Source organism: Sabethes cyaneus, chromosome 3, assembly GCF_943734655.1.
Source record: "Sabethes cyaneus chromosome 3, idSabCyanKW18_F2, whole genome shotgun sequence".
NCBI classification, from domain to species: domain Eukaryota; kingdom Metazoa; phylum Arthropoda; class Insecta; order Diptera; family Culicidae; genus Sabethes; species Sabethes cyaneus.
Window position 1 is genome coordinate 70,190,650 of NC_071355.1, and position 17,867 is coordinate 70,208,516.

Here is a 17,867-nt window from a genome sequence, read left to right on the forward strand (position 1 = left end):
GCATTGAAACGAGAGGCACGATTTTTACCAGGAGTAGCCAACTTCTAGGCTTTGCAGATGACTTCGATATCATAGCCAGGAACTTTGCGACGGCGGAGGCAATCTACGCCAGACTGAAAGCGGAGTCTAGGAGAATTGGGCTAAAAATAAATGCGTCGAAGACCAAATACATGAAAGGAAGAGGCTCAAAGAAAACAAATGCGCTCCTCCCACGGACGGTAACCGTTGACGGCGACGAACTAGAAGTGGTAGAAGAGTTCGTGTATTTGGGATCGCTGGTGACCGCGGACAAGAACACTAGTAAGGAGATCCAGCGGCGCATCCAAGCGGGAAATCGGGCCTACTTTGCCCTTCGTAAAACGCTACGATCAGGAAGCATACGCCGCCGCACGAAGCTAACAATGTACAAAACCATTATTAGACCGGTAGTTCTTTATGGACTTGAAGCCGTGACGCTGCTTACGGAGGACATACGCGCCCTTGCCGTGTTTGAGCGGAAAGTGCTGCGGACGATATTTGGCGGAGTACAAACTGAAAGCGGAGAGTGGCGGAGGCGAATGAATCACGAGCTACAGGCACTGCTTGGGGAGACTCCCATCGTACATCTAGCGAAAGTTAGCAGGCTACGGTGGGCCGGACACGTCGTAAGGATGCCGGACGACAGTGCGACCAAAACGGTCCTCTTCAACAACCCCACCGGCACCAGGAACAGGGGGGCCCAACGTGCACGATGGCTCGACCAGGTCGAAAGCGATTTGCGACTTCTGAGACGACTAGGAAATTGGCGACGAGTGGCCCAAGACCGAGTTGAATGGAGACGAGTGCTTGAAACAGCACGAGCCACCCCGGCTCTATGCTGCTGAAGAAGAAGAAGATGTATATAACGCACGTAATTCACATAACAACGTTGGCTAATACACTTGTACGCATTATTGATCAGCTTGTAATGATCACGCAGCAATAGGCCACCATATTTTGAGAGTCTCTAAGTGCTACTTTTTCGATGTCTTCAAGCATCGCAAGGAACTTGTCAATCGAAAGGATAATTGAGGATATTCGAGAAAGTCTGGACAGCAACATTGATATCGTTATTGTCAAGAACCTCGTCCCACTTGATATCTAGTAATTAGTAATATACCATAGAAGTCAGTCTGAATTACTGACGAAGCACAGACTAGCTTGAGTTGCATCCAGGCTTGCTCGATGGTTGTACAAGCCTAATACTTGAGTCTTGAGTTCGTCGTTGAGCAGCAACTAACATCCCGTAGGATCTGGAACTGTTTCTATGCGCTCCGATCAGTCCGAAAAACTTCGTAGTAGTCTCCAAATATATGGCAAGACAAGGTACGCTCACAAAGCCAAGTCTTCGTAAGAACGAGGACGTCGCACGATTCGTCTAAACAGGCAACGGACGTATTTATACCGCCAGCATTCTGATAGTACAGTTGGAGGCTGGCACAATGGAATTTGCTGTAAGATGGAATCTATTCAAACAGTACCGATGAACGCATATTACGATACTTGCCTGAGAAGGGATGAAGGGAGCCCACTTCCCGATCCCCGGTTGCAGAACTGGAACAACTGGGATGGCTCGAACAAGTTTGATGAATGTCGTCATGGAATTTGCTGCTGCCTATAAGATCTCTCCCGTATATTGCTCTGTAGACTGAGTTCGTTAGTGGAGTCCTCCGCTGGCGAGTAGCAAACTGGTTTTCGTGAGGGTCGCTCCATTACGGGTCAGTTACTAGACAAGTTTCGAGAGTACAACTGGCAGACTCATCATCTATTTGTGGACTTTAAGGCGGGGTACGATTCAGTCCAACAAACTGAGCTGTGGCAGATAACGCTAGAACATGGTTTTGCAACGAAACTAGTTACGCTGATTCATGCGGCGCTAGATGGGTCAAAATCATGCGTCAGAATAGCTGGTGAGACCTCAGTTACGTTCGTGACGTTGGATGAACTGAAGCAAGTGACTGCACTCTCTATCCTGCTAATCAACGTTGCCTTGGAAGGTGCAATATGAATAGCAAACGTGGAAATAAACGGGACTATCATTATGAAATCTCACATGTTTCTTGGTTTGGCTGCCAACGTTGATATCAACGGAATCAATCATAGAGTAGTGGAAGTAATTGATTCCGATGATATCGACGTCATCCGCAAAACCAAGGAGCATGTGAGATTTCGTTATGATACTCCCGTTCCTTTCCACGTTGGCCCTTCGTATTGCACCTTCCAAGGCAATGTTGAATGGCAGGATAGAAAGTGCATCTTCTTACTTCCATCGAACGTCACGAAAGCGGCTAAGATCTCGCCCGCTATTCTAACGCATGATGTTGATCCACACAGTGTAGCACGAATCAGAGCAACTAGTTTCGTCGGAAAACCATACTCTAGCATTATAGGCGCTGTCTAAATACTCTTGCATTACCCTTAGGTAAGATTTTCGATATATCATTGACGATGGGAGTTTTCCCCGCGTGCTGGAATGATTTCTTTGTTTTCCCTGTGCATAAAAAGAGGTGCAAAAGAACCTTTACTAATTACCGTGGAATTGCTGCCTTAAGTGCTGTATCCAAGCTATTTGGGCTAATCGTTCTGGAAAAGTTGATGCAAGATTGCTCACACTGCATCTCTCCTGACCAGCATGGATTTATGCCAAAGCGCTCGACGACAACCAATTTAATCGCCTTTACATCGTTCATCATCCGTGCAATGCAAGAAGGGAATCAAGTTGACGCCATATATACGGACCTTTCTGCAGCTTTCGACCGTATAAACTGTGAGATAGCCATCTCTAAGGATCACGAATTGGGCATTCACGACAATCTGCTGACTTGGTTTTGCTCCTATCTCATCGGTAGAACTATGTCAGTTAAAATCGGCGAATACGTATCGTCACGCTTCGTAGTAACTTCCGGCGTTCCCCAAGGTAGTCTTTTGGGACCGTTCTTGTTTTTGCTGTAAAAGAATGACGTGAACATGATCCTCAAATGCACGAGATCATCTTATGCTGACGATTTGAAAATGTACTGTACAGTAAAAAGCCCTAATGACGCCCATCTCGCAACAGGATCTCGAGACCTTTGACGAATGGTGCCGAATTAACGAGATGTCACTAAATGTGGCCAAGTGCTCGGTCATCTCCTTCGGTCGTAAACGTAACATGTATCTGCACGATTACGCCCGTCGTGAGACGCACCTAAAGCGCGAAACAACTGTTAAAGACTTGGGAGTCTTGCTTGACTCGAAACTAACGTTCAAGAACCACATTTCTTTCGTTGTATCCAGGGCTTTTTCGCCACTAGGATTTCTGTTCCGCTTTGCTAAAAGCTTCAAGGATTATATTGCTTAAAATCTCTATATTGCTCGCTGGTTCGTCCTATCCTGGAAAATTCCGCCATTGTTTGGTCACCTTTCTACCAAAATGCAATTCATCGGATTGAAGCGGAAATTTATTAGGTTTGCTCTGCGACACCTACGCTGGCGTGACCCACGTAACCTGCCGAATTACGAAAGCCGTTGCAAGCTGATAAATTTAGAACCGCTGGAAGGAAGGCGCAATATGGCTAAGGCGTGTTTCGTCGGCGATCTCCTTCAAGGAAATATCGATTGTCCTGAATTGCTTAGCCGCCTAGATATCAATACTAGGAGACGTAATCTTCTTTTGCACGCCTTCCTCATCAATCAGCACTCAAGAACTAACTATGGGTTGCACGAACCAGTGCTTAGTATGTGCCGGGGTTTTAATAGCTGCTATAGTATAAAGCGTTTGATTTTAATGTGTCTCGTGAAAACAATAAGCGTTGTTTTAAAAGATGTTTGTGCTAGGTTAGTTCATATATGTTTTGATTAGATATTTGTCATTGGGATTATACTTTGTCTGTTGACTATAATAAATGTAAAAACCTTCGGATAACATAATATTGAGAGTACCTGTAGGTTTCTTTGCTCCAGTCCAGCACTCTATAACTATTACATGCAAAGCTTCCTTTTTTCAGTGTTGATTTTACATCGACAGCTACCCATTCTGTTTTATACCTTTTAGGTTTTTCTTCAACAATTCATGCAAATTTTTGCACACTGCAAGCGGCATGGATCTTTTCAAATCCGTCGGTTCCAAATATGCCACTTCCGAGACATCCTAAAGGATGATACTGGATTTTCGGTGCGCTCCCTTATGCCAAAAGATTTCTATCACACACCAAATTAAAATATATTTTTGGACGTTGTTTAGTCAATCGACAAGTCATAAATCTTATTTAACTAGGTAGTATTGAATATTTTTTGATCGTATTGTTTTTTCCCAAGTCATGTGAGGGGAATTGAAATCCTAAAACATTGTTATTACAATCTAATTTCAAACCTCTATTCCAGCCACAGCCAATCTGCATCCTAGAGGACCTTTCTCGTGTCGTGGTGACCCGCGACGATGACGTATCCAACACGGTAACCGTGTTCATCAACCCAGACCGGGTGATCACCTTTTCGATGGAGGATCGTGACGCTTGCGAATTCGCCATTGTTCTGGCTGGTTACTATCGACTAATGGCCGGTAACTAAACTATTTCTGCTTTGAATTTTAGTAATCTATAAACACGTTTCCACACCGCAGGTAAGGAGCTTCCCCTGGAGCAGGAACGGGAAACTGCAGTCGAGGAAATTGCGCCACCTTATCTGTCGCAGCACACAGTCCTTCATGCCTCCTGGAGTTATCTTCCATCCGAGAAGCAAACCCACAGTATGGCGTTCCTGATGCCACCGCCATACCACTCGAGCAAAACGGTGCAGATTCCTTCGAAATCGGACGATTGCGATCGGAATATGAACAACTCGTTGACGTCGAATAAGAACCTCCGGTTGACCGGCAGCGATGAGTATGGGTTCGATATGTTTAATCCTCGCTTCTCTAGAGATGGTCTGGAGCGAGGAATTGGTGGATCTCTCAAGCATAACACATCGGAAGCGCGGAATGAGGAGGTTCTTAGAAGGGTAGCAGAAATGCACAAAATGGTAGAAAGCTCCGAGCGCTATCTGAACGAGCACGGTGAATACTGTCACGAGTTTGACGTGCGACCCGGCAAGTTGAACCTCTGGCGAGAGACATCCGTCGACGTGGAAAGCGATTGCGAAAGCTTGAACAGTAGCAAGCAATCTTCGAATGAAGATGCCCCAGGCATCTTAAAGCACAGCGACTCTCTAACCCTGCTTACCGAAACTATCAATCAAGGACTTGATGGAATTGCCAAAGGATTGAACTCAATATATACGGCTCCTTTCAGTGAAGTAAACGGACAGCTGGATAATAATTCGGCACAGAGCACGCCTAAAAGTCAACGGAAAGTTCAAGGACTTAGTCAAATTCTAAGCGATCTGCAAGCATTAGGAAATGACTTATCTCAAAGTGAGAGCGACTCGGAATCTTTATATACTCCGAATAGTTCACCGATCCATAAAAACCCTAGCCAATTGCCTCAGAGTAACCTAAGGAACAAGACTTTGCGCACGAGTTTCGGACTGCACAGTCCCGACAGCTCGATTCTTGGTTGTGATTCAAAAGATATGAACCTGAAAGAATATCTTCGACAGCTGAAGGAAGCTAGTAACAGTGACAACGTGGAGAACACAGATCTTGCTGCGAAGAAGATTGCCGAACTTTATGGGTACGAAATAGGAGACGAGTCCATTATCGAAACAGATCCCGACATAATAGATCTCCGATCAATACCGCCGCCTCAAACTCCGGACGAATTGGACAACCTAAACGTCCTAAATGTGCCACCTACAGGATTCGACGATGGAACGAATGCAGTCGATGCAGCCAGTACGGAGAATGCGTCCGCCGTCGATAATGTAGTTGGCGATTTGGAGGAATTCTTGAAAAAGGTAACAATAGAGCCCCCAACTAAAAAGATCACACCTGCCGTAGAACTGACCCCAGAGGAAATTCTGTCGTACATTATCCCCCCTCCGCCGGGATTAGGCGATGTCGACCCAGGCACAAAGCAACCCATACCACTAGCACTGAAAAACAACCTCCCTAGTGTCCAGAATCCAGCCAACAACAACAGCACCAATACTAAGAATCTCAACCAAACTACGGCGTTTGAGCTGCCAGTACCGAAGCCGAGAATCAGCACCGAAACGAACTCGATCAATCTACTAGCCAAGTATGACAAATCTCGGTTCGAGGTCTATTATCCACCCGAGTTGCGAGAACAAAAGACTTCCGAATATGACCTATATAGTAATTCAGCAGCGGCAAACGCTAATGAATGCGAAAAAGCCAACGGCCATGTCATCGAGTACTCAACGGTAGATAGAAAAGGACCATTTTCATGTTGTTCAAAATCAAAGAAAGAGAAGACTGATGAACCGACGACCGGCGGACCAGTATCCAACGGTATAAAACTTTTCGAAGCAAAAGCCGAAGAGCTAGCCCTTCCACCAAAGCGTTGCCCGCACGTCACCGAAGCAAATCCTCCCGAACGTCCACCCAAAAGCGTCGACCTGCAGCTGAAGCTCCACTCTCCGCTTCGTTCTCCCAACTACGCTAAAACGAACGGAAATACCGGAAGCTACTACGAAATGGACCCTCCTTCGCTTCCACCTCGATTCGAGAAACAATCGAACTCTCCGCCACCGGTAAATCTTTCCACATTACCACCAAAAAAACCTCCCCTACCTCCGGTCCCGTTGAAACCCTGCATACGTAGTCCCGTTCCGATTCTCAAGAATCCCGTGTCGTACGCACTATCCAGTTCTGCCAATAATTCACCGATCAGAACGGCCGGTATTGGTTCGCCGCATTTACACCGTAATCCAAACTGTTATAGGGAAATTGAACGAGCTTTCAACCGAGATGAACTGACCGACAAACCTCCGCAGTCACTGTCACCAACCCCTATGAACCGTCAAAACGGACACTATCGTTCGCACAGCGACTGTCCACCAGTCTGTCTGAAAACTCCTCCAATGGAAAACCGACCGCAGCTGTCACTTCTCTGCTCACCGCAGATGTCGCGCAAGACAACGCTCAGCAATCCAAGTAGTCCTATCCTGGCGAATAAAAACGGTCACATTCTGAACGTCGATACGCTGATGGCAAAGACGGACGTTGCCATGGCCGGTTTGCTGGTCAAACTAGATCAGGTGGCAGCCATGTGTTCTGCCGCCCAAACGGCCGGCGGAGGCACTAGCATCGACGAAGACAAATTTCAGCAAGCCAAAGACGAGCTAACCGACCAGTCGCTCCACCTGGTGACGGCTTCCAAACACCTGGTGGTATCGATGTCCGATACCAATCTGACCAACCTGCCGGAGCATCTCACGGCATGCCTTTCGTCGTTGCGCCGAATTACCGAGCTGGCGCAAGATTTGACCCGGTACACCTCGGCTCCGCTGCAAACGCGAAACATCGTACTGAAGATCCACGATGTGGCATCGAGCTTCCGGGAGCTGGCGTGCGTCCGAGTTGGCCCGCTAGGGGCCGGTCAGCTGGCCCTGCATGCCGAGTGCTTGGCGAACGTGCTGGCCACACTGCTGCGCAGTTTGCGCGTTTTCTCCCCCTAGGGATGCGGGATGGGCGCTTGCTGCGGGTGTAAATAGAATTGTTATGAAAGTTGTTTTTCTTTTTCCTGTGCGATTTCGACAGCAGGAGTTAGGTTAATTGTTACTATTATATTTTAGTGAATCTGAAGATAAGTTTAATCTGCGTTAGTGCGTTGGTAGTTTTGCGATTGTTATTTATTGAGACATCGTTATGTGTTGGCAGTATGCCAACCACATGAGGTACATTTTGAAGGACATTTGTGCTTTTGGCCCAGAGACGATTCGGTAAGACCTGCAGTCTAAATTTTCACTTTGACAACTTCAAATTTTTTTGTTTACTCTAGAGTTGGATTACGATGGGAGATATGCCCTTTTGTTGATTCTATCTTCAATATCATTTTGAGCATAACAACTGCTAATAATATACAAAAATACAATAGTGACAACTTCGACCTCAAAAGAACTGTATGTTCCTTAGATAACTAATATCGCTGGCATCATTGAATTTTAATAATTTATGTCTGATTGGTAAATAATCTCGAACTTTCATGTGTTTGAGAGTTCTGACTAATTCAAGAATACACTTTACTTTAGCAGCGGCGGTCCTCTAACGGATTTCACGGGACAGTAGTCCGGCATACTTGCGATGTGGCCGCCCCACCGTAGTCTTCCAACGTTCTCCTGGTTTACGATGGGAATCTTTCCAAGTAGTGCCTGAAGCTCGTGGTTCATACGCCTACGCCACTCTCCGCTATCCGTTTGTACTCCGCCAGAAATCGTTCGCAACATCCTTCGTTCAAATACGCCAAGCGCACGTATGGCTTTCGTAAGCCCGTTCCCGTGCAAATCTTATGGGAGAGTTTGCTCTAACTCTTTTATTCATACGGTCTATTGTCTCAAATAAGTAGAGGACTGCCGGTCTGATTAGCATTAGGTACATCGTCAGCGTTGTGCGGCAGCCTATGCTCCTTGATCGACTTCAAGCTGGAATGCGTCGTTGAATCTCCTTACACGTATTATTATCGACGGTGACCAGAGATTCCAAATATATGATCTCATCAACCACTTTCAGCACATCGCCGTCTATTGTCAGCTGTCCGTTCCTACCATATATTTGGATTTCGATACATTGATTTGTAACCCAACCCTCCTAGTCTCCGTTTTTAGTCTGACGTAGATTGCATCTGCTGTCCCAAGGTTTCTAGTAACGAAACCGAGGTCGCCTCCGAAGGCTAGGAGTTGGCTAATTTTGCCAATTTTTCCCTCTCGTTTCGATGCCCGTTCGCCGGATCACACCTTCAATGGTGATGTTGAATAACATACAGAACAGTTCATCCGCTCGCCTTTGCGCGATTCAAAAGGATTCGAGAGTGCCCACAAGAGACAGACAGTTTATCCGGCTTGCCTTGCAGCATCCACGCTTTCCTAGTTCTACTGACTGTTGATACTTATTTTTTTTAGAGTGGACCCAAGGGGTCATTCACCAATACTGTTATTACTTTTCCTTAGCCCTCGCATCGACTCACCGGGTTGATACCGAATGGCCGAATAACAAATAGCCGAACATCTGTCACAGAAGGCCGGAATTGAATTCGCCGAAAACTATTTTTTCGAATAATATGGGTAAAAATAATGTTTTTGAGGTCAATGCAAAGCTGCTCAAGCTATCATCAAAAAAATAAAGATAGTTTCATGCGTTTTAGAAAAATACCAAACAATAAGGACAAAAACGCATTTCGTAAAATACTGGCAGCTTAGTCTCTAAACAACCAAACGCACACGCTCTGCGCCTTATTTTTTTATTTTGGTAATAATTTGTAATATTACTGTATAGATCGATACATACTTCTTTCTTTCTCTTAAACGCAAATGAGTTACGCTCATTATAAGGTGCGAGACTTGTTTTCTGTGTCAGTAACTAACGTTTTCTCAATGAATCATAGCAGCCTCCACAGAAATCACCTCTATTTAGGTGCATGCCTTTTCCTAAGTTTACTGACTATTTAGTAGGGTTTAAGCCTTAGTTGAGTCCGACCGTAAATTAAAAGCCGCAAATATATTCTATGACATTCTGCCAAGTGTGTTTCGGCCATTTATGATTAGGTTATTAGTTCTACTGCGTCATTTGTTATTTCGTCTATTTGTGTTTCGGTTTTTCAACTGAGATGATTGGACCACTTGGGCTCGTTAACGGCAAGTCACCACACGTCCGGTATGCCTATCATACAGTATGGGGTACATTTGTTCCCGTGCATTATCTGCCATAGCTGTTCGGGCTCGACTGTATCGTATGCTGCCCTGAAATCCACAAAAATATGATGCGTAGGCACATTGTACTCCTGAAATTTCTGAAGGATTTATCGGAGAGTGAAAATTTGATCCGTAGTACTAAAGTTTTTGGATCCGTAGTAGCACGGGCTCCCATAAAAACCAGATACTGCCCTACGAATTCTCTTGCTATTGGGAATAGACGACGTAACAAAATCTTGGAGAAAACCTTGTATGCGGCATTACCCACCGTAAAGCCGCGTTAGTTACAGTAATCTAGCCGATCGCCATTTTGTAGATGGGACAGACTACACCTTCCGTCCAGTTCTTCAGTAGCTTCTCCTCCTCCCACATCTTTGAAATTATCCAGTGAAGTACCATTGCTAGGCTAGCAGTTCTTGACGATTTTTTGTACTATCAGGAGTCGGTCCTTTCCGATGGCTCTATTATTCTTCAGCGGATTGATTTTTCGCCGGATCTCTTCGAGATCAGGCATGCTGTTATCGTTTGTAGGTACTCCTAGGTTAACATCCGTTCCGTCTCCTTCTGTTATATCACCATCGAGGTGCTCATCGAAAAATTGCTTCCACCTGACGACCACCTCACGCTCGTTTGTGATTACAACCGCTCCCTTGTCCCTACATATGTCAGGTTTAGGTGGTAGCACTTGACCTTATCGTTATCTGGAAAGTGTTCGAGAAAGTGTTATGATTTCATATCGGGTATCTGGCGATTTTATATCTGATGTCTGGATGTCTTAATGTAGCCGTCTGTTGCTAACTTGCGATTAGCTGCTTTACCGTTTTTGGTCACGAATTTATTGGATGAGATCCTCCGTTTGAGATTCACCAAAGTGTGAGGGTTGACAATGTTCGCTACAAAACGTTTATCTCTATCTGTCCATCTCTTCCAGTGATGTCTTGGCATAATGTGCTGAGACCAGGTCCGACCGAAAGACTACACCCTCTTCCACGTGATATTTCTTGATGAAGACGGCAACTTCCGGCGGGCACTTCGTACTGCATATCTTCCCGTTCACCGCAAGGTCCGAAGGAAACAACAGCGGCTTGGGCATTCCGTCAGTCACACAAGGGCCCTCTTCGGGAACTTGGTGTGGGAGATATATTTGACTTCATCGCTTACATCCTTGGTGGGGGATGTAAAGAACCCGGTCCCCTGACAGTCGTCCATCCTATGATAGTTGGTGTCGTCATTTGTTATGATCAAGACGTCGCGCTTCGGCGGGAAGATATTTTTCACCACCACCTTCGGCCGCTCGGGTGATTGCTTACTGCTCAGACACGGCCGGTCTCGACTGACGCTTCCGCATAAAAATGTCCATTTTGGTTAGGTACCAAGACGCGGTTTAATATACAGAACGATGAGGCCACCTTGCTCTCGGCCTTCCTTTTCAGCTTACTTACTTACTTGTCCTGGTGCGTTGTTGTTGTTTGTTCCGCCAACAAACTCGGTCCTTGGCTGTCCGTCTTCAGAGGCCCTATTTTCACAGTCACCTCACCTCACCTCACTTCTCTCACCCGTACTATTCTCACAGTCACCCTCACCTAACCTTACAGGCCCCATTTGAGATTTGTACAGTCACAAGTGAGCGAAGTCAATTAAGTGACTCTGAGAATCGCAAATTGTGATCTCACCTAAAAAATTTAGGTGAGGTGACTGTGAGAATAGGGCCCCAGTTTTTCGAATGGCCCTCACTTTCCAGGTCTTCCTCCACTTGGTCGAACCATCGAGCACGCTGCGCATCACTACGCCAAACAGCTGTGCTAGCTCGTGGCTAATCCTTCACCTTTATACACCGTTCTAATATATACCACCAAAAAGGGTATTTAGCACATGACATTCAAAAACGGCCAGTGCTTTCAAGCCCCCTTCAAGCATTGTCCACGTTTCGTGCCCGTTGAGAAATACCAGTCTGATTAGCGTTTTGTACATGGTACATTTGGTGCGGGAATGAAGCTTACCAGACTTGAGGTCTTGAGGTAGTAAGCACGATTCCAGCAAGAATACGTCTACGTATTTCTCTGCTGCAGTTGTTATACGACGTCATCAACGACCCGAGGTATTCAAATTCGTCTACCACCTCGAACTCGTCCCCGTCGACTACCACACTTTCACTTTCACGTTTCAGCTTAGTATATTGCTCAGCAACCTCCTGGTACTTCCTTCCGACAATGTCCACGTCGTCAACGAAACAAATAAATTGGCTAGATTTATTGATAGTCGTGCCCCGCATGTTAAGATCCTCACGTTTTATAACACCTTCTAGCGCGATGATGAACAGCAAATAGCATCGTCTAGTCGAAGTTCCCTGCGTGTTTCAAACGTCACCCGATATCTTCACACAGCACTGCACACCATCTATCGTGGCCTTAATTAGTATTGCCGGCTTCCCGGGAAAGCCGTTCTCGTCCATAACTTTCACGGTCGACAGTATCGCAGGCAGCTTTGAAATCTGTGAATAGGTAGTTCGTAGGGACTTTTCGCCGTACTGATGTAGTCATTACCCCAGCTGTCTTGGTATTCCGTTTCCGCGCCATTCTGCTGGGTTTGCTGCCTTTATTTCTGTCTATATCGTTTCATGGTTTGACGGCGCCTCTGCTGCAGCATCAACGCCTGTGCTGCTTTCTTCTCGTCTAACATCCTCTGACATTCCTTATCGAACCAGTCGTTACGTGGACTCCTTTTAGCGAACCCAATGGCTGGCAGCAAAGCCGCAAGGCATTCCGCGTACTTAGTAGCGACTTCAAGAGATCATACCGTGGTGGGCGACGGTACCGAATGTTGGTAACAACGGAAAGTCTTTGGCGTATTTTAACCATCAAAAGTTAATGGTCAGAATCGATGTTTGCGCCACGATAGGTTCTAACGTCGATTATGACCTTCCAACGAACAAAACGTGATCGATTTGCGAGTCCGTCCGTTGTGGTGATCTCCAGATGTACCGATATGGAAGGCTGGGCCGTGCTTGTGAGAAACGTGCTGCTCGAGCCAAAGATGCTGATAAGTACTTCGTATGGCCATATTTTTGGCCATTAGTTCGCAAGCGAGTGTGCGCTGAACTTTTCAATAACTGGTTTGAATTCCTCCTCCTGACCAATCTGAGCGTTATACTTGCTAGTATAACTCATGCAGCGCTACAAGTCGAACTTGCGGGACCTCGACAAATTGAGGGACTTGCAGTTCCCTGCTTCCAATCATTAGTCCTTTTTCGTTGCCTTGATCTATGCCGATTGTTCTCGTCCTAATGTAAATACGCTTCCTAATGTAAATATGCTTCCTGTATTGGTATTTTTTACGGATGACTTGTAAGACCTGCACCAACTCCCTGTGTCGCCGGAGGACGAGAGATCGGTGTTGCTGGTTAAGAGGCTGAGAACCACTATGGGGGTTATTTTATCCAGCTATTTACCAACCTCCTCTTTAACTTCTGCGGTACTTTACGAAACCAGACTTCCTTTCGACGCACTGGTGGACACGAAGTGCCTCACAATGTCCACGATGGCAGAATTTCATACTCACCGTGCCACTTGGGCAGCTGTCGATATCTTTTGACTCTTGCAAACCTTCTAATTTTCAGTCAAACCGTGCACCCATTGTTTTTCATATGCAATTATTCGAGGGTCGTTTTTCAAAATATTCTTCATGCTTGACTGCGAAATTTCCAGTTCTTTGGCCATTTTACGTCCAGACTGATTTGGTTTCCGTCGAATTCGCTCTCTAACTCGTTTAATGGCTTCCGGTGTCCTTACAGTGCGTTTACAGTGGCAGGGTTTGGGGAGTATTTTCCAAGAACCGATTCCCTTGTATCGCTTGACGGTATAAAAGACGAAACTTTCTTTTATTTCGAGTGGCATCAGCTTCTTTGAAATATCATACGGTCGAATTTTTTTTAAAAACAGACTTATCACAAGTTCCCTTTTTGCGTCCATGATTACCACGACTCTTTAATGAATGAAAATTGCGACACAGCGTTGCACGCGTCAAACTTTTCACTGACGATAAGTACGGCGTCGTCGGCGAAAGCAATGGTCTCATAACTCAGCTGTGATAGCTTGTGAAGGAGTGCGTCGGCCACCAAAGACCGGAGGAAGGGGAGAGAGCTTTGATGACCGAAATCGAGACCAACGTATCTACCAGTGATACTGTGATTTCTCTGCTCGAAAGCATTGCTCGAATCCAGCTCATTGTAGTGCGGTCGATTCCCTTTTGACAGAGAGCCGTATTAATTAATACGAAGAACGTGTTATCGAAAGCACCTTCAATATCTAGAAAAGCACAAAGTGCCGTCTGGTAACATTTTTGCGATTTCTCAATTAACGTCCCTAAGTAGTGCAATGCGGTTTCCGTAGATTTATTGTGTTGGTTTCTATGCAACGGAGTTTTTTTTAACTCATTGCGGATATAGTTATCCGTGTTTTTTTTTTCATCAGCTTAAGAAGTGTTGAAGTCAGACTTATCGGTCTGAAAAGCCTGAAAGGCATGGTTTTGTTTTTTTACCAGCCTTAGGTATGAATACAACCTTTATTTTCCGGCCAATTCTTCGGGATATGTCCCAAAACTTTTTGTAATGAAACGGGTAGAATACCATACGGACCTGGAGATTTCATCGGTTCAATCGAATCAAGTTTAATCAAACGGTCAATTGCTGTAATTTTTTTTAGTACACAACAAGGTTGATATGGTTTGCGATGCACAGGTGGACTCACCAGGCGGCAGAGTAATCGCAGGAAAAATCACCAGAATCTGTTTTGGCCTTTTCAACATCATGATACAAATTCACCGAAGGTGTCTACACATATTGACCAAAAATGTACTAGATCATAAAGCTTAAAATATTCTCCAGTCGAGAGCCATAATCTCGGTTCTTGTTGTTGTCCTTGATTCAAACAATTTCCTTTTCGTCTGTAGGCGTAGATTGAAACGACATTTATTTATACAATATTTCTATTTTTTCGGAAAAAAGTATATAAATTTTGTGATGAATACCAAACTCTAATCAGATGCAAATGTAGTTATTACATACAAATGGGGGTTATTTTGAATCCAGCTGAATTTCACTGGTCTTCGTCATGTCCTCCGGTGGGAGTTCGCTCAATCTACCCTACCCAATGTATCCTGAAAGGATTGGTACCCTTTGGATTCACCATAACAATAAAGATTTTATGGTGAATGAGTAGTGTCAACTGACTGACCCGTTATTAAAGTCATTCAAGTCAATCTATAACACTCAATAGGATTTGTTTGCAACGGTCGAATGGTTCAAAAGCGCAAATGTCATTTATTAAGGGATAAAATAATTATTTAGTTCCACATACTTTTACTATCAATATGCTAATTTAATAACTACAATAAACGGTTGACGGTATTTAATGAAATATTGCATTCACACATATGCATGTAGTTAAACGGAATAATTATAGCTTTAATTATTATTGCCCGGTTCAGCAAGGGCAAATAACTCGTAATGAATAACAATACACCCACTGTGGTGAAACAGAAAATGTGACATAAAATACTAAACACTAATCATGATAATAGGCAGAATCAATCAAGTGGACATTGCAATTAACTAGCATAAATCGAAGGGAAACAAATGCAACTACTGAATTATGCTGCTGTAAAACACAGGAAACTGTTATTATAACCGGCTTGAAGTGTTAATTGACAGCAAACGGAAAACTTGGCTAAATGGCAGACTGCGGTTTTTGGATAACCAAGGTTCAACAGCAGGACAAAAAAAACTGACCCCAAATGATAGTGTCGTAATCAATAATAGCGAATTAATTTTCATGGAGAACTGCGAAATTAGATTGCAATTGCGCAAGTAGTCAGTTATACAACCGGGCACTACAATGCGTACCAAAAACAAACAAACAAACAATAATACTCCTGGATTTCCGAGTGTCATATTGAATGTATGAAAAAAAATGCTAGGCCACAGTTCGCGAGGATGAAAATGATTATAAAATGTGTCCGTTCGATGTGTGACAATATTGAAACTAATGATAACTTTCTAAGAAACCGCATACAACCCGTATTTAAAGAAGCTTAAAATAATAACAAACTAATAGTATAGACGGTGTTTTATAATATATTATAATAATAACAATAATAATAATAGTATTAATGACAATGATTAGCGTAATAACCCAATTAGCGTTTCGTTCGAGCGGACAACCCCTCTAAGTTTTATTGTAGAAACAAAGCTTTTCGGGCCATATCATTGAATAGTATACCAAAATCATATCCACCAAATATGTAACAGATAGAATTTCCCGATTTTGCACCGCCTCTACCTTTCTTCCCCATTTTTACTATTGTGTGTCATATATCAATACGAAACGCAGGTACGCATGTACTGAAAATGATCAAAATGTTGTTGGAACATTTAAGGAATTCTACGAGTGTCATCTTGGTAGGTTAGAGTAAACATAACTTCGCTTGTTATATTATTTTCAAGTTTTACGATTGTTATTTATCTGTTCGCTTCAATGGATAGAGCTATTTTTTTTGCGGACCAATCCCAACATGTCATTTTTGTTTTCCATAATAATTGAAATGAATCCGAAAGAGTTCAGCTAGTCACCCGTGTCACATGTACAGAGTTAAAAAAAATCCATACTTTGCCTTCACATTCTCGACATCACACAGCATTCCAATAATATTGAATCAAAACGCAAAGATATTTTAACACCATTTTTACTGATATTTTAATTTTGACTACAATATTTACCTCAGTTTGTAAAACAACAACTAAGCTAAAAAGTTCACAACATCGCAAAACAAACATCTCACGAAATCCAAAACATAAACAAAAAAGAACAAATAAAATTTGTAATAAAAATGCATATCGGATAAACTGGACGGAAAAGTACGGGACAAAAATCTGTCGAAAATACATACATATGTTATTATATGTTAATTGTATGTGAGCATCACTTACCTTATCGGACAAACTGGCAAACTAACGGAAATCAACATAACCACATTTACCGGATATCGCACGTTTAAAGTATCGCTCCCAACCGCCGGTCGTGGTTCGTCGGTGTCCCGTCGGATAACGCGCCGCCGTCCACCACCACCACCCAACTGCTAACCCGTTGTTGTGCAAAGCAAAACTGATGTAGAACTCAACAAAAAACACATGAATCGGCAAACGTAGATAAGTAAACTAATAAAATTAGTTAACATTATTAAACGGTGTAGTTTTATTCTGGAGCACTGTATCACTGATATCTCTTCCGTCGATTTGAGGCAAAATTTTAGAAGGTTTGTAGATATTTTCCATCATAAATTATTTTTTAATGGGCATTTAGTGGGCATGCAGACATAAACAAAAAGGTGGAACTTCCGATCTGTCAAAAACGTAGGTTGGCGAATCTATTATTGCTTATCACAAAAATATCGGCCGATTAGGTGGCAAACTCCGAACTTTCGGGTGCACTTGGGCTTAAAACCAATTGGACTACAAATTAGAGCAGAAATTGGACTTTGGATTTGACATGTGACATTAAATTAGACTTGAATTTAAACAAATTTGGACTTCAGGTTTTACTTCATATTGAATTGGAAATTGGACTTAAAACTGAATTTGAAATTGGACTTTAATATAGAGTAATTTGGACTGCAGGTTTTACTCCGAATTAGACATGAAATCGTACTTAGTACAGAATTGGAAGCTTTTATTTAAAAATGGAATTGAATTACAGTTAGAATTTGATTTGAAATAAAATCAAAATTTGACTTGAAGTTGGATTTGAAATTAAGCTTAAAAGTGAAACTTGAAATAAAATTAGACTTGAAAATAGACTTAAAAGCGGACATGCAGTTCAACTTGAAATTGAGGTTGATATTGGACTTAAATTTGAACTAATTTCAAGCTCAAGTTTCTCTGCTATGGACACTACTATGGATATGGACGATATGGACACGAAATTAGACGTGAAGTTTTACTTGAAATTAGGAGTGACCAGGGATGGAAAAAATGGCTTCTAGCGATCAAGATCATAGAAACGATCAGATTC

General features: G+C 43.5%; 1 protein-coding gene across 2 annotated transcripts in view; it reads left to right on the plus strand.

Moving 5' to 3' along the window:
• Positions 1 to 14,414, plus strand: part of LOC128744312 (uncharacterized) — a 546,345-nt gene extending 531,931 nt beyond the window's left edge. For both annotated transcript variants that reach the window (XM_053841201.1, XM_053841202.1), the window contains 2 exons: positions 4,381 to 4,558; positions 4,619 to 14,414. In XM_053841201.1, coding sequence (XP_053697176.1) covers positions 4,381 to 4,558; positions 4,619 to 7,575 — 3,135 coding nt within the window. In that variant the 3' untranslated portion in view covers positions 7,576 to 14,414. The remainder of the gene's footprint in view (positions 1 to 4,380; positions 4,559 to 4,618) is intronic.
• Positions 14,415 to 17,867: the final 3,453 nt, after the last annotated feature.